A 21,093-nucleotide genomic window follows, 5' to 3' on the forward strand; every position below is an offset into this window, starting at 1 on the left:
GAGGGAACTATGGGTACAAAGAATATCTCACTAGGAAATGTGTTCAAAGTCTTTTCAGGGCACCAGAGAGAGCACAGGTTTGCCCCCCAGGGCAGTTTGTGATTAGAGAACTGAGGTTTTATATGGAGGGACCAGGGATGTCGTTCAAGGACCAAATGATATGAGTGAAGTAGACCCCGGATGACGCAGGCCCCAAAAGTTGGGGTTCGGTCATACAAAAAATTCCCAATGGTTGTTCTTTTTGACGAAAGGCAGATTATTTAGGGGAATAGATTACTGACAAAATGAAGGGGTACATAGACACCAGAAATGGTCAATACGCAATAGACAACATATGAAAGACAAGTTCCTCAGCAGAATTCATGATTACACAGTAGAAAGGGGAGCACCTTATGATCTTGGAGCACATTCTCAGCTGCCAGGCTAAATCCTGAAAGGTCCCCTAAAAGAGTTAGTTAGCTGTAAGAAATGGGGCTGGGAAGCATAGTGGAGTTAGGGGCGATACCACATGCCATGGGGAAGGGGAAGGGGAAAGACCACAAGGCAGAGAGCCACGGCAGAAGGACCCAAAGGAAGGTAGTAGCTGGTCCTTAAGTAGATTTTAATCAGGAAAATTTAGCCCGACACTCGACTGGGATTTCTGACTGGGCAAAGCTAGGCAAGACTGCTGGAGATCTTCCCAGAGGGTGGGTCTCAGAGGCAGGACTTGGATTTCTTACTGGAGGCCCTCCCCAAAGGGCAGGACATCTCTATCGGCACCTTTCCCCCCGCTTGCCTCAGGGATCAATTCTAGTTTGTCTCCAACAAACTATTCCGAATCTCATCATCAGGAAGGGTTAGGGTTCCAGAGAGGAACCCAGAAAGATGGGGCTGACTTCCCTTAGGCCTTAGTACTCCCCCCCACACATTCCTCCCTTCCCCTCCACATCCTTTCCTCTCCCTTCCCTTCTCTTCCATTTTCCCTCTCCCCCCATTTCTCCTCCCTCCAGTTTCCTGAGATGTCCTGTCTTTCTCCCTTAGGATTTAAGCCTCTGGAGCCCAGGGACTGTCCTGTTTGCTTGTAGTTGAGTTGCCAGTCTAATGCCAAGAACCCAGCAATCCTTAGGGAAGGGAAAGCCGTGGCCAGACCAGGAAAGGAAGCTTTGACCCGAGCCTATGATTCAGAATCACAGGGGTTCTGAGGAGAGCCAGAGGGTGGAGGATCACCAGGCCTTCTCCTGTCTCGAGGGCAGCATTGGGTTGCTTATTAATGAGAAGAGAGGCAGAGGGAAGAGGGAGAAGGGGGAGGTCCTTTGACTGCCTCACAACCCTATGGTTAAATGCGTTCCAGGGCTCACTCTAGTGCTCCCCCCAAGTGTGTATATGTGGGGGGGGGGCTCTGGAGACCCCTGCACTGGCTGGAGAAGGTGGCCGGGGGCCAGGCTGGTAGAAGTGGCCTGCAAAGTGCTAGACAGGGGAGCTGCGAGTGGGTGGACGGAGGGTTATGAGCCTCTTTTACAGAGGAGGAAACAACAGGTTGAGCAGCTTTGCCCGAGCTCGGCTCTCCTCCTCCCTCCTGCTGCTGCCGGGTCTGCCCTGTTTCAGCCAGTGGTTCCCAAGTTTCAGAGCAGAGGCCTTGTTAGCTGCAGACATTCAGGAGTCCTCCCCGACCTATATAAAGAGTCTGCTGAGGAAGAAACCCTGAGGTGACCCAAACCCCTGTGGACTCTGCGGCGCTTCGGGGGATCCGTGCTTTGTTAGCCGCAGCATGGAAACCTCGGAGACCCCAGCCGCCCACTCCTCCCGTTCCACCCCGCCCCCCCATCTCCAGATGTCCCGACCTATGTCTTGCCGTTGCCCCCGGAGACTTGGAGGAGAGTGGGCTTGGCGAGCGCACAGGCCGCCCTCACCGAAATCCCATCCATTTCCACCAGGACTTCGTCTTCCCGCGGTGGCCGGTGCTCTCGGAGAGGGAAGGGCGAGCTACATTGTTGGCCCACTCCCATCCATCCCCCGCGCCCCCCAGCCCCGGCCGTGGGGGAGGGCCGCCGCGGGCAGTCGTTATCGGGCCGTCGGGGACCGAGCCCGCCCCGCCCAGACAACAAGCCGGCCGTGGGGCGGCCCTCCCTGAGGCGGAGAGCGCGAGTTCCGGGCCCCTCTTCATGCCCCGCTCAGGCGGTCAAAACGTCAATTATTTGGGGGAGGGGGGGCAGGGCGGTATGAGGCAGACAAGCAGAGGCTTTTCAGAGTTCCGGGGCCCTCTCCCAGAGGGAGCTCCGTCTCCCAGTGGCCCCCCTGGGATTTTTGTGGAGGGCTCCCCGGGCGGCCCCGCGCTTCCCAGCTGGGGAAACCCGGGCCCCCGCGGGCCCAGGTGCGGGAGGGGGGGCGGGCCTGCTGGGGCGGCCCCGGGGGGAGGGCGGGGGGGGGGCGGGCCTGCTGGGCGGCCCAGGGCGGGGAGGGGGGCGGGGGCGGGGCCCTGGGGCGGCCTCCAGGGCGGGAGGGCGGGGGCGTGGGGGGCGGGCCCGGGGGGCCCCGGTGGGGGGCGGGGGGCCGCTGGGCGGCCCCAGTGAGGGGGGCGGGGCGGGCCTGCTGGGGCGGCCTCCAGGTGCGGGGAGGGCGGGGGGTTTGGGGGGCGGGCCTGCTGGGGGCCCAGGTGCGGGAGGGGGGCGGGGCGGGCCCTGGGGCGGCCCAGGTGCGGGGAGGGCGGGCCTGCTGGGCGGGCCCAGGTGCGGGGAGGCGGGGGGCGCCCGGGGCGGGCCTGGGGGGCCCCGGTGGGGGGGGGGCGGGCCCCTGGGGCGGCCCAGGTGGGGAGGGCGGGGCGCGGGGGCGGGGCGGGCCTGCGGGGGGCCCCCAGGTGCGGGGGAGGGGGGGGGGCCCGGGGCGGCGGGCGGGCGGGGCAGCAGCCCGGCGGAGCGGGAGGTGTGTGGGGGGCCACCGTCCTGTCCCGCCCCTCCCCGCGGGACGAGGCGGGGAAGCGGGGGAAGGAGGGCAGGGCGGGCGGAGCCCGGGAGGGGCGGGCCGGGGCCTCCCCTCCCCTCCTCCTCCCTCCCTCCCCACCCCCCCCGTGGGGCGCGGGTCCAGCTGGCCGCTGCCGGGCCGGGGGGCCGACGCCGGACCCGCGATCGCCGCAGGAGGGCCCTGGGTTCCCCCCTCCCCCCTTCGGGCCCCTCCCGGGCCCCTCCCGCGGCCCCCGCACCGGATGGCCCATGGCCCGGCGGGACGCCTCCCGGCCCGCGGAGCCCCGCCGCGAGGAGGAGGAGGCCGGCGGCGGCGGGGCCCGGGGCCGGCGGGCTCGGGAGGGCGACGGCGACCGCTCCCTGCAGCAGATGCTGCGGGCCATCGCGGAGGAGCGGCGGCGCCTGGGCCTCCGCCAGGAGATCAGCGGCCTGGGTGAGCGCGGGCCGGGGGCCCCGGGGCGGGGGCGGGAGGCCGGGCCGGGGGCTGGGGCTGGGGGGGCGGCGGGGCCCGGGGGGGGGGGCGGGGGCGGGCCGGGGGCGGGGCGGGGAGGTGAGTGGGGGCCCGGGAGAGCGGTCCCAGGGGCACTGTCGGGGCGGGGGGCGCGGGGCGGGCGCTTCGGCCCCGATGACAGCTCCCGGGCCCCCTGCGCGCTCGCCGCCTTTGTCTCCCGGGCGGGGGCTGCGGGAGGCGCTTTCGGGCCCGGGGAGGAGGAGGGGCTGGGCGGGCCAGCCCCGCACCTATTGTTCTAGGCGCCCTTGGGATCGGGTCGGGGAGGGGGCAGGAGAGAGGCTCCCCACCCCCAGCCCAGACTCTGTGAGTCAGGCAGCCCCTCCCGCCCAGGTGAATGACTTCATCTTATTCCCCGGGAGGGAGAGATCGGGCGTCCCTGCGGGGGAGGTGGGGTCCCTCTCCCGCCCCGGGCGGTGGGCAGTGGGGAGCCGGCTCCAGGAGACAATAGCCCGGCTCCGCTCCGGCTCCGACAGTGGGGGCCTCCCCGACCGCCTGGGAGCCTCGGGTCCCCTCTGGCCTTCAGGGTTCTCCTCTGTAAGATGAGGGCGGGGGCGAGCCGGCTGGCCCCCGCCCTGGGCCCCGGGACGTTCGTGGGGCGCCCTGCACAAATGGGTCTCTTCCCCGAGCGTCAGCCTCCTCCCCGGAGAGGGCCCGTGGCTGTTTGGGTTGGAGAGCGGGCGCTGAGGCCCCTTCCAACAGGGGGAGACCCAGCCGGGAGCCCGAGGCCCCCCCCCCAGCTTTGTGGCTCCTGGAGGACCCGGCACCTTGCCTGGGTGGGGGCGGGGCGGCTCCCTTTGGGGGCAGGAGGCGTCACTGGCCCTCACTTGAGCCCTGCCTCACCGGCCCTCCGGCTGTCACCTCTGGGGAACCCCTCCTCTCTGGGACAATGGCCATTAGCCAGGCGGGGGGCTGTGGGACAGAAACGGGAGCTCCCAGCTCCGGGGCGGGGGGCGGCGCCTGGGCCACAGCAGATGCACAGCTGGCCCCGGCCCCTGCTGCTCGGGCAGGCCCCGGTGCCCTGTGACCCACGGCCGGATCCTGGGAGAGCCTGGCCCTGTCCTAGGTGCTAGTGCTGCTCGGGGCGCTGGGAGCTCTGGGGGCCTGGCCCTTCTCTGCCTCTCAGCACTCTTGCTGAACGCCGGCCAGAGGGCCCTTGGGAGGGGGGGCCGGCTGGAAAGCTGCCCCGGTGGTTGGGGGCAAGGGGGAATCGCATCCGGCCGCCCGAGGGCTTCAGCCCATGGGCAAAGGCGGGGCAGCGGGGAATGTGGTCAGATGGGAGGCTGCCCAGGCCCGCCAGGGAAGGAGGCTTCAAAGTTAGCTTGGACTGAGCCGGCTCCAGCCTCGAGCGCTAGAATCAGGAGTGGGGGCAGGCAGGAGTGAGCCAGGGAGGGGCCCTGAGCAGATGAGGTGACCAGGGTTAGGCTCCGTCCTTCCTGACTGAGTCACCTCTGCCTGGCACTTCTCTCAGGGGTCCCCCCAGCTCCAACCTGGCTCTCCTCTCTCGGGGGTCCCTCGCCAGCCACGGCTTCTCTTGCCCACAGGCCAGATACTCTTAGGACTCTTGCCTAGGGTCCTTTCCTCCCCAGCCCTGCATTCCTTGGTGGCCGCCTTGCAGGGAGCAGGACAGAAGGAGGCTCTGGAGGTGGGCAAAGCCCCTCCCTGCTACACTGATGCAGGCTGCCCCGGTCTGCCCCTCAGGTCCTGGGACCCAGGAGAGGTTCTTTCCATCTGTGTAGGGCCTCCCCTAGCCCTCCTCCTCCTCCTCCTCTTCTCCTCTGTGCTGTTGAGAGCTGTCCCCTAGCATCCCTTGGGCTTTGGGGCACTTGAGGGGCCGTGGGCCCCTGGACACGGAGGCTGGGGTCCTGGACTTCTCAGAATCCCTTCTCTAGTAGCAGGCGCCTGAGGCCGGACCGGCTGTCCCAGCACTGATGGTCGACCAGGCTCCTCTTTCTGAGGCTCCAAAGCCTTTCAGACTGGGCTCATGGGGTGGGGGAAGCTCTGGTATTTGCCTTCTTCCTGGAAAGCTCTTCCCTCTCCCTTCCTTCCTTTCCATGGGCGTGGTGGGGGGGCTGTCAACTCTGCTCTGCTGAGACGTTAAATCCAGGAGAGCTCCAGTGATTCCATGGCAGCCTGAGCTGGGACAAAAAGTTTGGGCCCCTCTGCTTCCATCTGTGAAATGGGAAGAAGTCTTGTCACCTTCCCAAATTTGCTGTCTGAGCTGCAGCTGTATTGTCCGAGGGAACTTCCTCTTTCGGAGTTCCCTAAACTGCTAAAAACAATCCTTCCCCTCACACATCCTGATCCTGCTTCATGGAACAGAGGAGAGATCCAGACTCTAGAAGGCCCTGCTAGTGGTCCCCGAGCTCTGGGCTGTCTGTGAGGGCTGCCGCCGCACCTGTGCACCTGTGGGGGTGGGAAACACCATCATGTCTGTGGCCCAAGGACCAGCTGGCCCCAGGAATGAGGAGCCCTGTGTTTAAATCCCCCCATTACCTGCTTTGTGTGACTTTGGACAAGTGATTTCATTGTGTGCCTCAGTTTCTCCTCCATAAGATGAGTTAGACAGGGGACAGGTGATTTCACCTGTGTGCCTGTGTGCCTCAGTTTTTCCTCTGTAAGATGAGTTGGACAAGGAATAGGTGATTTCATCGTGTGCCTCAGTTTCTCCTCTGTAAGATGAGTTGGACAGGAGACAGGTGATTTCACCTGTGTGCCTCAGTTTCTCCTCTGTAAGACGACTTGGACAGGGAATAGGTAATTTCGTTATGTGCCTCTGTGCCTCAGTTTCTCCTCTGTAAGATGAGTTGGACAGGAGACAGGTGATTTCATCGTGTGCCTCAGTTTCTCCTCTGTAAGATGAGTTGGACAGGAGACAGGTGATTTCACCTGTGTGCCTCAGTTTCTCCTCTGTAAGACGACTTGGACAGGGAATAGATAATTTCATTATGTGCCTCTGTGCCTCAGTTTCTCTTCTTTAAGAGGGGTTGGACAGGGAATAGGTGATTTTACCTGTGTGCCTCAGTTTCTTCTCTGTAAAATGACTTGGACAGGAATGCCTCCCGAGACTCCTTTCCATGCTAGTTCTAAAGGAGCAGGACCCAGCCAGGAACCATGTGTGACACTTCTCAGTGTAAACCCTGCTGCAGAGGGACTTGTCTTAAGCCCCCCGACTTCCTCAGGCTGCAGAGGTGCAGGAAGTGGGATGGGTGGACATGACTCAGAGCTTTCAGTTCCTTGGCCTGTTGTTCCCCTACCCCCACTCCCACCCCCAGCCCTCCCAGGGCCAGAAGGAGGGCGGGAGGTTCCTGGCTTTGGAAGGCAGAGCCAGTTCCGGGCTGAGTTTCTCACTTGCTGTTCCCAGGGATCTGTGGTCCCTCCTTCACGACAGCTGATGTTTCTGTAGCTCTTGCTTTATAGGATTTTTCCAAAATTCATTTTTTCCAAGTTTGCCTTCTCTGCTCATCACTTCCCCAGTCACCGAGAAGATAAGAAGAAAAAAAAAAAGCCTCTGGTACAAGTACAGCTAGTTAGTGGAACGGATACCCCTCATGGCCGTGTCCAAAAGGGTTTGTCCTCCAAGTCCCTCTGGGACAGGCGGCAGGTTTCGGCGTGAGTCCTCCGCAATTGTAGTTGGTCATTGTGTTGATCAGAATTTTTAAGTGTTTCTCTTCACGATGTTTTTATTGTGTAACCCATTCTACTGGTTCTGCTCACTCTACGTCAGTTCATAGAAGTCTTTCCAGGATTCTCTGAAAGCCCCCTTATCATTTCTCAGAGCACCGTAGTATTCCATCATCTTCATACCCATAACTTGTTCACTCATTCCCCAACTGATGGATGTTCTATCAGTTTCCAGTTCTTTGCTACCACAAAACGAGCTGCTATCAGTATTGTTGTAGATAGGTGCTGTTTCCCTTTCTCTGTGATCTCTGTGGGGGTATAGATCAGTAGCAGTGTTGCTGGGCCAGAGTTTAATAGCTTTGGGGCACAGTTCCAAATGCTTTACAGAATGGCTGAGCCAGTTCACAGTTCCACTGAGGATGTGTCGCTGCACATGTTTTTCCACAGCTCCTCCAGCATTTTTCTTTTTCCATGTTTGTCAACTGTTAGGTGTGAGATGAAACCTCAAAACTTTTCATTTGCATTTATCTAATTTAATGATTTAGAGCATCTTTTTTTTCCATGTGACCAATGATAGTTTAGATTTTATTCCTTTAAAAAGTGCCTGTCTCCTTTGACCACTCATTAATTGGAAAATGGCTCTTATAAGTTTGAGTTAGTTCCTTATATATTTCAGAGGTACCAGTTAGTCTCTTTATCAAAGAAACTTGCTGTAAAACTTTTCTTTCCAGTTTCCTGTTTTTAGCCATATTGATTCTGTTGGTGCAAAAATGTTTTAATTTTATATAATCAAAATGACCCAGTTTATCTCCTGTGAACTTATCTCTAGCTTGATCAGAGACTCCTCCATTCATGGATCCGGTTTAATTCCTTCCCTGTTCTTCCCTGAATCCGTTTACGATGGCACCGTCTCTGCCTCCCTTCCCCAGCAGCTTTTGTCCGATAGTGAGTTCTTGCCCCCATGGCCGAGGTCACTCCCTTACTACGTCCTCTGCCCCTGTGTATCTTATCCCTAATCGGTTCTGCCGCTCACCTCCTGTTTATTACTAGGCCCAGAGTGCTTCGGTGACTACGGTAGTGAAGTTTGTGCTCCCAGGCCCCTTTCCTACTCATCGATAGATTTCCAGCTATTTTCTGCCCATGACTTCACTGGGAGGGACATTCAGCAGGTTCTATTATCTCCATTTTACAGTGAGGAAATTAAGTCCCAGAGAAAGGCAGTGACTCACCTAGATCCTCATAGCCAGTGAGCAGCAGAAATAGCCTTGGAAGCCAGGTCTTTTCGGCTGTTCCTGAGAAGTCTCAGACCCAGAACTACAGGGTCTTGAGTCTCCCCCCCACCGCTCTATATCACAAGGGAAGAAGCTGCATTCCAGGGAGGGAAGGGACTTTGTGCTTGAGGAAGTCACTTTAGTGTCAGAAGTGGGACTTGAACCCAGGAATCTCTGCCAGGAAGGAGTTACAATAAGAGTGACTGGAGATGGAATCACTCCTACTCTGACTGGGCAGCGAGACCAGCCTGGATCTGAATCCTGCTTCCCTGTTCTCTTGGCCAAGTGCCTCAGTTTCCTCTTCTGTCGAGTAAGTGGGGTGGACTGGCTGACTGACAAGGTGGGTCCCTTCTGAGTGGAGGATTCCGTGGGACTGGAGAAGGGCCTGGGAGTGACCCCTCTGTGCGTCCTGGCTGGCACTCCATCTGAGCCACAGGCTGCAGAGCCATTGGTGCCTGTCTGCCTCGGGGGAGCATCCTCTCTTGCCTGCTTTCCTAGGGCTAGCCCCCTTTACCCAAGACGGCAGAATCGGGCACCATGGGACCTAGTACAAGGAGCCAGATTCTGCTCAATTTTTAAAAACATCCTTTTAAAATGATGAACACATTTTCAGAAGCTCGAATGATTCAAAATGAAAACAACTTTGTAACTGGAGCCGTGAACTCGGCTGAGGGACAGTGCATATTAAATTTAGCCTGGTAGTAGTAATAAAATTGTCCTGCTTCTGTGTCCTTTTCTGAACTTCCCCTGGCTCTCCTCTATTTTTGGAAGCTTCGGTGATACGCTTGCTTTGTCTCAGTCCTCTCTCCCCTGCCTTGTAGTCAGAAAATATAATCAGTGGAGATCCGTACTTTATTTTTGTTTGATAACGCGTCTCTCTCTGTACACCTTCAGCTCTCTGCAGCCAGAGTGGCTTTAATCAGAGCTCTGAAGTCTTTCAAAGTTGTTTTTGGTTTCATTTTTGGGGTCATTGTTGGGCTTTTCTGTTGGGTTAATCTGTGGGTTCTTCTGATTGGTGCTTCGTTTTCCATGTTTCTCGGCGGTTTGCTTGAATAATTTCTTGCATTCTGGTATTCAGGTGTTTTGAGTTGCTTCTTCTTTGGGGGAAACCTGTTGTCCTTGTGTGGCGATTATGTTTTCTCTTCTTCCAGATCTTCTCTGTTTCCAGCTAGTTGTTTTCTCTTTTGGTTCTGCCATGTGTTTCTCCTGTACAGCTTGCAAATTCTTGTTTTTCTTTAACCAAGAGAGAACATGCTCTGGGGGTTTTGTGCGCCTGTGAAATCCTTACGCTCCTCTGACTCCTTGAGCATCGATTCCTCTTCCTTTGTTTTACAGTTTTTATTCAGAGATGTTTGGGCGTGCTTGGGTATCTTGGAAGCCACGGTCCTTTCTGTTGCTTATATCTTCCCTGTCCCTTTATCTTTACCTGAATTTTCTTCCCCGTGAGCTCTTCGGCCCTTGCCATCTCTGCTTTCCCTATTACTAATTCTCTGGCTCCTTCGCCTTCCAGAGAGGTTTTCCTACAGGCTCCTTGGCCTCCTCCCGCCCTGGACAATCCCTGACCTCTGCCCTAAGTGACTTTGGCTCTTCACTGATTACATAACCTTGGCGTCCCCTCTGGGATCTCGGCTTCCTCAGCTGGCTCCCGGCAGCAGTGGCCAGGGGCCCTCCTAGGCCCCACGGCTCGGCCCCGAGGACGGATTTGCCTGTGCTGCCTCACTGGGGAGCCGTTTGCCACGGGGCCCCTAAGGGGAATCGCTGGGCCTGATTGGTCCCAGAGCGTGTTTGTGCACCCCCCTCCCCGGAGCAGACGTCTTCTGGGGATTTAAAAGGATCAGCTTTGACTCTCAGTTGTGTCCCGGGTATAATCGGGAAGCCCCACAGGCTGCAGGGGAAGGCCGGGGGAGGCCGGGGCTGGGAGCGCTGTTTCTTCCCTCCCCTGTCCACGTCCTCATGGACACCTCCGGACACCTCCCAGACTCCCCCAAGCGGGACTGGGGTCCTTGCCCCAGGCTTGGAGGCCACTCTGGAGCCTCCCTGCCAGGGGCCCAGCCGGGGGCATGCCCGGCCTTTAGTTTCTGCACGCCCTGCCCTCCCCCTGCCAGTTTAACCACTGAGCCCAAGCAGAACCAGCCAGCCCTGCTCCGTGAGCGCCTGCAGGCGTTCCCTCCTGGGAAGGACGCCCCCCCCCCCTTATTTTTATTTTTTATGGAGGCAGTTGGTAAGTGACTTGCCCACGAAGGTGTTGTGTCTTTTACCAGGTTTGAACTCGGGCCCTCCTGGCTCCAGGGCTGGGGCTCTGCCCACTGCGCCCCGGCTGCCCCTCCCTGTCCCCTTCACCAGGCTCAGCTCGAGGTCTAAGATCCGAAGGGGATTGGGGGCCGGGCTCCCTGCTGAGCCCTCTGGGGCCGGCTCCTCTCCAGGGTCAGCGGCCGCCTTTAACCCTGGCACCTCCCCAGCGCCCCACAGACCTCCCTCCCCAGCGGGTCTTGGATCCTGCCTCGCAGAGCCTTCGTCGGCCCTTTACTGGGGGTTTGTGAGAATCCTGCCTCTGGGTGCCGGGGCCCATCTCCGCCCTCGCTGTCCCGGGGTCCCTCCGTGCGGCCGCATGTAACTGTTCCGGGCACCACAACCCCCTGTGGGCGACTGTCCCGGGAAGGGGGGGCGCTCCGATGACTGCACCCCGGCTGGCGCCCCTTCCCCCGCTCTCTGACACCCCAGACACGGCAGTGCTGAAACTGGGCCGACTCGGGGCCTCCGAGTGTCCGGGGGGCGCCCCCCGTGCTGCTGGAGCCCGGGGAGAGCCCTTTTGGTAAGCGGAAGAGAAAGGGCGCGTCCCTGGTTGCCCACCCAACCCACTGGCAGCGTGGAGAGGCCGGCAAACTCGGGGGCTGTGGCTCGCTTCATCGGCTGTTGCTTTCCTGGGGGCCCGGGACCTCTCTGCAGCATCGGCGGCCACTTTCCTTCCCTTCCTGCCCTCCCCCAGGCCCCAGGCTGCCTGAGTGCCGCCGCCTCCAGGAAGGCTCCCGGGCCCCCCTGCCCTTCTCCCTTGTCCCAGTTACTGCTCCCGGCCTTACTCCTTCCCCTGGGTGACCTGGGACCCCCTGACGTCAGGGACCCGCGTGGTTTGTCCCAGTTTTCCCCAGGGGGCCAGGCCAGCACAGGGTGCACTCGGTTACTATGCCCCGGGGCCCCATCCTTTCTTCTGTGAAATGGGTGCCTGGGGGATGCAGAAGGGCCCTTGGGAGGTGGCGGGGGCGGGGCGGGGGTCTGCAGTTGCTCCAGGAAGGAAGCCGATGTGTGTCTGCGGGCCAGGATGATGAGAGGAGAGGAAGCGAACGCTGCACACCCTGCAGCTGCGCCCCGAGCCGCGGCCCCCTGCCCACTTCCTGGCACTGGCGCTTGGCTAGTGACCAGGGTCTGGGGGCGGCTGAACGAGCAGCTCAGGGCTCCCCTGTGGCACTGCAGACTGGCTGGTCCAGAGGCAGAGGGGAGGGACCTTGTCCAAGGTGGCGCAGTAGCCAGAGCGGGGGCTGACCCCTGAAAGCCAGGCTCCTCTCTGTTCCCGTAGCCCCCTGCCAGCCCCTGGGCTTCCTGAGGAGGGTGGGCTCAGTCTGGGTGCAGGGGTGACCCCGGGGGCCAAGCCGCCCTTGGCTGGAAAAGCTGCCAGAGGAAGACACTGTGTAAGGGGCGGTGGCGGTGCCCCCCGAGGAGGAAGCGGGGAGAGGGCAGGCCCTGGCTCAGGCCCCCCACCTGGCACTCCCGGGGGCCGCCTGGGTGAGGGCTGCAGATGCGGCCCGGGAGGCAGGCCCAGACTCGTAGCCCAAGGTGGGAGCAGGAATGTCAGGGGAATGGGGCTCCGAGTTGGGCCGCCCACCCCCGGCTCCCTCCCCAGCCCCCAGGAGGGTGCGAGGCTCGTGGGGTCAGGGGGCTGCCCGGGGAGCTGTCTGAGAGACCCCTTTGTTCTCCGGACCGGCCGGCCCAGCTCCTGCCCGGCCGGCACTCAAAGGCGCCATTCAGGGAGACAGAGGCCCATTCAGCCCAGGGTCCCCACGGCGTGGGAACTGTGCAGGCTTTTTGCCTTCCCTGCCCTGGAGCTGGGCAAGTTTGCGGAGGAGGCCCTGGCCCCCTCCCAGGGGCACGTGGCGGGGTTCTGGGTCATCCCCCACTTGGGCAGAGAGCCCGGGAGGGAGTGGGGGTTGGGAGGCTGGGGGACTTTGTCCCCCCAGCCAAGAAATCCCCCTTCCTGTGCCCAGCTTACCCAAGCCTGCATTCTGGGGGGAGGGGGGTGTGAGAAAAGAGGAGCTCTGGGGGGAGGAGCTCCTGAGCCCAGCCTGGGAGGGAGGGAGGTTCTGGGGTGCGGGGCCCTCTGAGGTTGGAGGCCGGGGAGAGCTGGGCTGATGCTCGGGGAGGGGCTGTTGCTCTGGCCCCCGGCTGGAGGGGAGTCGGCGCCAGGTGATGTTGGGACCCCCGACCGTGTGCCCTGATCACTCCTGGGAGCGCGAGGCCCACAGCTTCTCCCATGTCTGCCCGCGGATCTGTTCGGGGACCCGCAGGAACCCAGCAGCCTCCCCTAACTGCAGGAGCCAGGGAGCTCCCCGGCCACGGGGTGCGCCCACTCGGCCCCATGAGTGGCTGGGTTTGAGTTCACCCGGGCCTTCCCCGCGCCCGCCACAGTCCTTCTCCGGGACTCGGGCGCAGGCACACGAGCCCTGCAGGACCGGGCTGGGCTGCGAGGCCGTCCCCCTGCCGGGTGTGGCTCGTTGGGGGCAGCGGTGCTGGTGGGCTGCCCCTCCTTCCCTGAGCCTTCTGCCCCCTCCCCTTGCCGCACCCTCCTTCCTGCCCTGCGCTTAGGGGTGCACGGCACATCCGGGCACACGGCTGATGACCCACTGCCAGGCACGGCACATATCACGGGGGGCCTGCCAGTGGGTACAGCACGTGTGGGCACACGGTACATGCGGGCACACAGCTGGTGACCTGCTGCTGGGCACGGGCCATGTGGGCCCATCAGGGTGGTCGGTCGCTGGGGCCCGAGTCAGTCTGCTCCCCACCAACCCCTCCGGCCGTGTCCCCAGGGTGCTTCAAGGACGACCGGATTGTCTTTTGGACCTGGATGTTCTCCACGTACTTCATGGAGAAGTGGGCCCCGAGGCAGGACGACATGCTCTTCTACGTGCGCCGCAAGCTTTCCTTCGTGGGCAGCAGCGACAGCCCCAGTGACGACGGGAAGAAGGTGAGCACCCCGGGGGGCCGGGCAGAAAGGTGGGACCACCTCTTTCACAGAGGGGAAGGGTGCTGCCAACTGGCGGGGCCCCAAACACTGCCTGAGGGAGGCTGGCTCCTTTGCCCGTGGGTGCCTCTGGCTTGTGTCTGACACAGGGCGGGGGCCCCTTCTCCCGTCCAGACCCTTATGGTAGAGAATGAAACCCGAATGGTGGGAAAACTCCATGGGACAAAGCGGCCTCAGGCCCACAGGCCTGCTCCAGAGGCAGGGCTGGGGCCTCTCCCCGGTCATCGGGGAGCTCGGCTTGATGCCCCTGGGCCTTGCCTTCTGAGACGGGGCTGGAGGCACCCCCAGTTTTATGGGCATTTGGGGCGGCTTCCAAGCAGGAATCTCCCGCCCAGACTGTCCCTGCTGTTGGGGGTGGGGCGGCGGGCTCATTAGTCAGTCAGGAAGCATCTATTGAGCACTTGGTGTATGCTGGGCACCGCGCCACGGGCTGCGACCAATGGGTGGCAGAGCCCGGGCAGCCCCAAGTGCACCCCAGTGACGGGGAGCTCACTCCCTCAGGAGCCTCTGGGAACAGCTCCCTTTGGGTTCTGCAGTGGGGACTCTCAGGGCAGGAGGGGGCTGGGTGGCTCACGGGCGGACTCCCCCCAGCAGGTAGACGTGGAAGTTTACCGGCGGGACTCCAAGAAGCTGCCCGGCCTCGGGGACCCCGACATCGACTGGGAGGAGAGCGTCTGCCTGAACCTCATCCTGCAGAAGGTGGGTGTGGGCCTCCGGGGGGCGCCGGCGAGGGGAGCCTGGGGAGGGCTGCTCAGTACCCTCTGGGGGTGCTGGGACGTGGGGGGGCTCCCTGAGGAGGGGGCCGCAGCGGCCCTAACCGCCGCCTGCCCGCTTGCCCTCTCGCAGCTGGACTACATGGTGACGTGCGCCGTGTGCACCCGCTCGGACACGGGGGACATTCACATCCACAAGAAGAAGTCCCAGGTGAGGTCCCGGGGGCTCTGGCTGTGGGGGAGCTTCCCCCCACTCTCTCTCCTGCGTGTGGGTGTTTACACTGGGCTGTGTCCAGGACCCCGTGTGGCCTTCCCTTCGCCCCCCACGTTTGCCTCTTGTTCAGCCGCTGACAGTGGGGCCGGGGCGCCCCCCTCTCACTCCCCTGCTGACAATCTCTTCCAGCAAGTGTTCGCCTCCCCCAGCAAGCACCCCATGGACAGCAAGGGGGAGGAGTCCAAGATCAGCTACCCCAACATCTTCTTCATGATCGACAACTTTGAGGAGGTGAGGCCCGAGGCCGCCGGGGTGGGCCCGGGAGCTCCGCATACGTACGGCTGGGGCTCAGGAACCGCGGGCTGGGAAAGGGAGACCGCCGCCCCTTCTCTCCCCCCCCTAGGCCGCGGTTCCCCCCCAGGGCAAGGCGGGGCTGGCTATGGGACCCCAGTGGGGACGCTCCGGGCTCCCCCCATGCGAGGCCGCCCCAGAGCGCGGGCCTGGGGCTCTGACCCCCCCCCCCCGCCCCCAGGTGTTCTGCGACATGTTCGTGGGAGAAGGCGAGATGGTCTGCGTGGAGCTGGTGGCCAGCGACAAGGCCAACACCTTCCAGGGCGTCATCTTTCAAGGCTCCATCCGATACGAGGCCCTCAAAAAAGTCTACGACAACCGGGTGAGACCTTCAGGGTGGCCCGAGGGGGGCTGGGAGCCAGAGGGGCTGGGCGGCTCCGCCCCTGCCAGCCCGTTCTCTGACCCTCCCCATTCTAAGCCCCTCCCTGTCTGCCCCCCACCCCCCGGGGAGCGCCGTGTCTCCGGTGGCCTGGGGCTGATGGGCTCGGTGGCTGAGGGCCGCTGTGGTACCCGCAGGTGAGCGTGGCGGCCAAGATGGCGCAGCGGATGTCTTTTGGCTTCTACAAGTACAACAACATGGAGTTTGTGCGGATGAAGGGGCCTCAGGGGAAGGGGCACGCGGAGATGGCGGTCAGCCGAGTGTCCACGGGCGACACGTCCCCCTACGGCACCGAGGAAGACTCCAACCCCGCCTCCCCCATGCACGAGAGAGTAAGGGTGCTGGGGGCACAGGTCAGGCAGTGCTTCCTGGAGGAGGCCCTTGAGGAGCACCCGTGGAGATGGCGCAGGGAGAGGGCCCTGCTGGGCGGGGCGGGCGGGGAGCATCCTCTCGGGAGCCCCACCAAGCAAGGGGTTTCCTGGGGCTGGGGCTGCCCAAGGCGGCGTTTTCTGTGATTGAACCTCCCAGGACCAAAGTCCTGCCAGGGCTGTCCCGGCTTGGTCCGGGGTGCGGCGGGTTCCTGCCCGCGGGCTGCCGGCTGTGACCATGCGCATTTCCCGCGTGCCCCCCGGGACGCTGGCGCTTCTGCAGCTGGCCCAGGGCTCCTAGCTCAGGCTCTGGCGCGGCTGGCAAAGGCCAGACCCTCTGGATGGCTCTGCCTCCAGTCACAGACTTTTGAGAGCCTCTGGTCCGGCTGCTCCATCTCACAAACAAGAAAGCTGGGACTCGGGGGCTCAGAACTGGGGGGTTCCCGGGGCTGGCTTAAGAAGCAATTTCCCCCGGCCCATTGTGAGGACAGGGGGGTGATCCTTGCTCCCATTTCTCTAGGTGACCTCCTTCAGCACCCCCCCAACCCCTGAGCGCAACAACCGGCCGGCTTTCTTCTCCCCGTCCCTCAAGCGCAAAGTGCCGCGGCATCGGATTGCGGAAATGAAGAAGTCCCATTCGGCCAATGACAGCGAGGAATTCTTCCGGGACGACGATAACGAAGGTACGCGGCGAAGACCCAGCGGGGGACGTGGCTAAGGCCGCAGGCCCGGCCCCGGGCTCGCTGCTGGCTCTATCCATTTTAGGCTGTGAGGCAGTGCTCTCGGAGGCCTGGGCCTCCTCCCCGCACCCCGAGGACTATGGGGAGGCTGGCGCTGGGCCAAGGACCCACTGCCTCCCGGGTCTTGCTTGCTTAGGGGAAAAGGAGGGCCGCAGCCGCCCTCCCGGCCCTGACGCCCATATCCCTCCTCCCGTAGCAGACCTGCACACCACTACCAATTTACGGTCGAGGTCTCTGTCGGGAACCGGGCGGTCGCTTGTCGGATCCTGGCTCAAACTAAACCGGGCCGATGGGAACTTTCTCCTCTATGCACACTTAACCTACGTCACGTTGCCCCTGCATCGGATTTTAACAGGTAACCTCCGGGCCTTGTCTGGGTCCCCTTCCCTGCTGACTTCCCTTTCATTGGGGAGGCAGGAGTCTCTGAGCGGAAAACAGTCTGGCTGAAATGGGGGATGCTCATCTCCCTGCGCGGGGATAAAAGCTGCAAACCCATCCCCAGATCGAGGATCCTGCAGAGGAGCATTTATTATGCACGTACTGTGTCCCAGTGCAGTCCTCCCGAAGCTCTTCCTTAGTCGAGCAGCGGCCAGGGAAGGCCGGCTCGGTTTGGGGAGGCAGCCTGTGGGCTTCCCAGCCAGAGACTTCCTGACTTACCCTTGTTGCCGCTGAAAGCGGATCCCTTACAGTGAGGAGGAGAGGCAGGGCCGGGGCCCCGGAGAGACGAACTGGGGGACCCTGGCTGAGCTGCCTGCAGACGGGCCCTGGTGGGGACTACACAGCTGGGTGGCAAGGGGCAATCAGAGGCAGGGAGGGGCCCAGCAGTCATGCTGCTCAAGGTGCGGTGCTGTGTGTGAGGACAAGGGTGGACTGAGGCCTTGAGGGCCTCAGTGCAGCCTGGGCAGTCCTGGGAAGGACCATGGGCGGCCCAGCCCCATCAGGGCTGCAAGTGGGATGGGACAGAGCTAGAGGCAGCCCAAGGAATACAGAGAAAATTGGGTTTGCGGAGCCTTGCGATGACAGCATTTTACAAGGGCCATTCCATTCACTCCACTGTTCTCCCTTTTCTCTACTCCCTATGCCTTTTCTCTTCTTTCTCTTGTCTTTTCTCCATTTTGTTCCATTCCTCCCTTCTTTCCCCATCCCTCCTCTTCTTGTCCTTATGCTCACATCTCTTACTCCTCCCCTGGTCTCTTCCTTTCTTATTCCTCTCTTTTGCTTCTCTTCTATTTCTTTTCCCTTCATTTCTTTCTTATCATCTCTTTCCTCCCCTTCCTGTTCATCTTTCACTTACTCCTTTCCTGTCTTTCCATTCTTTTCTTTCACCTCTTCTTATCCCCCCCTTTATTTCATCTCCTCTGCTTCCCTTCTCTCTTCTCCTTCCTTCCTCTTGCTCATTTCCCCTCTTCTTTTCTATTTTCAATACCTCTCCATTCCTTTACTTTCTCATCTTTCCTATTTACTCCTTTCTTTTATTCCTTCATTTTTCCCCATTCCTTCACTTTCCCTTCTCTCCTTCTCTCTTTCCTTTCTCCTTCCCTCTCTTCCTCTCCCTTCCTTTGCCCTCCTCCTGGCTGTGCTCCTGCAGACATCTTGGAAGTTCGGCAGAAACCCATTCTGATGACGTAGCAGCGTGCCCCGGAGAGCCAGCACTGCCCTGGCTGCTGCTGCCAAGTGCAAGTGCCTGTCTGCCGTGGTTCTCCGCGACACCCGCCGCCACCGCCCGGAGTCCAGAGTCCTGCGCCTGCCCCTGCCTGGCCGGGCTTGCCCGAGGGAAGCCTCTCAGAACACCAGCCGCCCCCACTGAAGTGCCTCTTTCTCCTCCCACGCCGCCCGGCCCCCGTGCCTGTGCCGCAGACGCCCCGACGAGGACGTGGGTCTGGAGGAGGCCGGACGAGCGGGCCGTCCTCACGCTAGGACGGAGTCGACTTTCCAACAGATGAGAACCAGCCGACTTTGCAGGGGGCTGTTTGAACCCAGCAAGGGGAGGGTCTCATGGCGATGCTTGCGTCCTGGCCGGCCCCTCTTCTGGTGACTGATGACTCTGCAGGGGCCGAGGAAGGCGTGGATCTTGGCCAGGCTGAGGGCAGTCCCTTTAAGTGCTCTGGGGGAAGGGGGTTTCCTGCACAGCCGGCCCCCTCCCACTTCCAGCCAAAGAATACCCACCACCCATCTGGAGAAAGGCCACTCTGGGCACGGGCTGCGAGAGGGGCGGCTGGATGCCTGGCGGGACCCTCCCAGACCCTCTCGATGGCCTGGGCCGCTCCATGCAGGGATGGCGCCCTTGGGGGCTGGGGCGGCTTCTCATTCCTCTGACTGTACTTTAGTCCCGTTTTTCAGTCCGACACTGAGGCGCGACGGGAGTTGGCGAAGGTGGCTGGGGGGTGGGGGGAGAGTGTCAGTACATCCCGATGGAGGAAGGAAACTTTGAACGGAGGCATGAATGTCTATTTCCATTTTCCCTCCCCCTCGGCGGGCAGGTTCCCATTCTCCCGCACACGGGGGGCCCGTTTGGTGGTCCTGGCGAGGACGGGGGTTGTCCAGGTCCGTCTGGAATAAACCTCCTGCTGACCTGCTTCCATTGTGGCCGGTTTGGGAGCCAGGCTGGGGCACCGGGAGGACTCGGGAGTGGTCAGTGACTGCAGAAGGCAATGTTTCCCAGCTCGGCCTCAGTACGGGGGTGGGAACACCCCAGGCAAGTGATTTCGTTTCTCAGTGCCTCAGTTTGCCCATCTGTAAAATGGGGCTAATCACCTACCTCACAGGGGGTCAGGAGAGTGAGAAGGATGAGCAGCGGGTCACTCACGGGGACAGGTTTCACCTCCATCAGAATCGCATCCCCAGCCTGGGTAATGCGGCCCAAAGTCGGAGGCCGTGCCTCCACCTTGAGACAAGTGCCAAAAGGTTCCTTTTCCCTTTGGGGGAGAGGAATTTCCCAGGAGGCAGAAGCCCCTTCCTCCCCCTGTCCAAAGAAGTCCATCTCTCCCCTCTGTGGGGCGCTCGGGTCCTTGTGGAGGGTGCGGATGCTCCACCTCAGAGGGATGCACGCCCCCCCCCCCACCAGCATTAAGAGCGGCACTTGAGGCCCTCAGGGGACACAGTAGGTGGGCCAGGTCCGAGTCTGGTCCTGTGGCCCAGGGGAAGTTTGCCCTGGATCAGGAGCTCTCGCTTGGGCTCCAGCCTCCACCCGAGGGCCAGCATTTCCTTCCGAGAAGCCTGGCTGGGGCCTCAGACTGAGGGGCCGGGCCCGAAGAGCCAGGGGTGCAGGGCCAGCATGGCAGACTGGGGTGGCCGCTGGGCCGGAGGGAAGGGACCGCGAGGCGGGCGTTCGAGTAGAGGAAGCAGGCTCAGGAGGGGATGGGCTGCCGCCAACCCTGCGCGATGTTCCTCTTCCCCTGCTCTGCAGGTCCCGCTCCCCAGCCCTGCCCCATCTCCCCACAGTTAGGAAGGTTAGAACAGGCAGGGGACAGCTAAGGAGAGAGGGACGGACCCCAGGTCTGCAGCCAGCACCCCCACCCCAGGCCCACCTCCCACTGAGTGTCTACTTGGAACTAAAATCAGAACTCGAGGTCTGGGCCTGTCTAAGGGAGCAACGGCCTAGGCCAGCGAACCCTAGACACTTATTAAGCGCTTACTGTATGCCAGCCACTTGCGCCAGGCTCCGAGAGGTGGGGTCCAGGCGATTCCATGGCACCTTCTGGGAGGGGGGCTCTGAGGGTTTGATTCTTGTTTCCCCTTAGCTGTGCTCTGTATCTGCCAAAAGCCCGGGACCCTAGAAGGGAGAAGAGCTCTTCTGGCTTTGCCTTCAGCCCCTGCAGACCTGAACCCTTTCCTGGCTGTTGAGGCTCTACACATGGCAGGAGAGCGAGGACTTCCTACATGAAGTCTCCCAGGAGCGTTCCCCCCAACCCCCCCCTCCCCACGAGGCGCTGCAGGGCAGGAGGATGTGGGCAGGCGCCCTGCTGGAGTCCCATTACAGCCTGTGGGGAGGTCGTCTCCTGGTCAGGGGTGCAGCCTCCAAGAGCCCTGGGACCAGCAAGGCCCCCGACCCACAGGGTCCCTTGGGCTCTGATGCTGGAAGGACGGGTGGGGGGAGACAGGTGTAAATAGCCTCTGTATGTGTCCTGATCTTGTGTAAAGTAGCCACAGCTGTAAACATCTGTTCAGAGGATCTTCCTCCCACTACTTAAGGCTTCTCTGCTGTTTTAGCGCCGTTGGATCACGCTCACGCTGCCATGGGGGGCTGCACTGTGGCTCCGGGTGGTTTTGTCTGACATCGACCCAGGACTTACCAGGGTGGGGAGACGAGACAGGTTCCAGCTCAGTCCTCAGCCCCTCTGAACCCTGGGCCGGGGTGGGAGGAGGCGGGCACGGGCCTCCCCCAGCAGGCAGTCTCACCTGACCGGGCAGCGAGGGTGTGAGGGGCTGGGCTGGGGCCGTGGGCAAGCATGGTCAGGAGTCGTCAGGCCGCAGGGCTCCCTGGTGTTCTGGGCCAGGCCGCAGGCCTTCCAGCCGCTGATTTCTCCTGCTTCTGGAAGGCCAGAACCACAGGGGCTTCTGACTTTATGAGCCATTCCGCCATTAAGTGAGGGCATCTCAATTGTCATCCAGTGACGTGAGGCTGAAGTAGCAGCCAAATTGGGGGTTCACGCCTTCTCACCATCATCTTTTGGGGAGCCCGGGAAGCCAGGCTTCT

At 61.7% G+C, this 21,093-nt stretch overlaps 1 protein-coding gene across 4 annotated transcripts; it reads left to right on the forward strand.

Annotated features, from left to right (window-relative positions):
- Positions 1 to 3,219: 3,219 nt before the first annotated feature.
- KIAA0930 (KIAA0930 ortholog) lies at positions 3,220 to 19,355 on the forward strand. Of its 4 annotated transcripts, none has more exons than XM_031940404.1 (10): positions 3,220 to 3,369; positions 13,418 to 13,575; positions 14,224 to 14,331; positions 14,479 to 14,556; positions 14,749 to 14,850; positions 15,092 to 15,232; positions 15,427 to 15,642; positions 16,178 to 16,340; positions 16,594 to 16,752; positions 17,986 to 19,355. In XM_031940404.1, the coding sequence occupies exons 1-10, from the start codon at positions 3,306 to 3,308 to the stop codon at positions 18,024 to 18,026; spliced, it is 1,230 nt and encodes a 409-aa protein (XP_031796264.1). In that variant the 5' UTR covers positions 3,220 to 3,305; the 3' UTR covers positions 18,027 to 19,355. The 4 variants fall into 4 exon arrangements, with proteins under 4 accessions (XP_031796264.1, XP_031796262.1, XP_031796263.1 ...); XM_031940402.1 differs by having other exon boundaries at positions 3,234 to 3,369; positions 16,597 to 16,752; XM_031940403.1 differs by having other exon boundaries at positions 3,234 to 3,369; positions 15,427 to 15,621; positions 16,597 to 16,752.
- Positions 19,356 to 21,093: the final 1,738 nt, after the last annotated feature.

The sequence above is a fragment of the Sarcophilus harrisii genome, chromosome 5 (genome assembly GCF_902635505.1).
Source record: "Sarcophilus harrisii chromosome 5, mSarHar1.11, whole genome shotgun sequence".
NCBI classification, from domain to species: Eukaryota; Metazoa; Chordata; class Mammalia; order Dasyuromorphia; family Dasyuridae; genus Sarcophilus; species Sarcophilus harrisii.

What these genes read in the sequence shown, in the direction of transcription:
- KIAA0930 (XM_031940404.1), top strand. Translation starts at nt 3,306, where the DNA reads ATGCTGCGGGCCATCGCGGAGGAGCGGCGGCGCCTGGGCCTCCGCCAG. An exon ending in AAAAAGTCTACGACAACCGG is followed by an intron (nt 15,233 to 15,426) that starts GTGAGACCTTCA and finishes TGGTACCCGCAG; the next exon opens with GTGAGCGTGGCGGCCAAGAT. An exon ending in TAAGGGTGCTGGGGGCACAG is followed by an intron (nt 15,643 to 16,177) that starts GTCAGGCAGTGC and finishes CCATTTCTCTAG; the next exon opens with GTGACCTCCTTCAGCACCCC.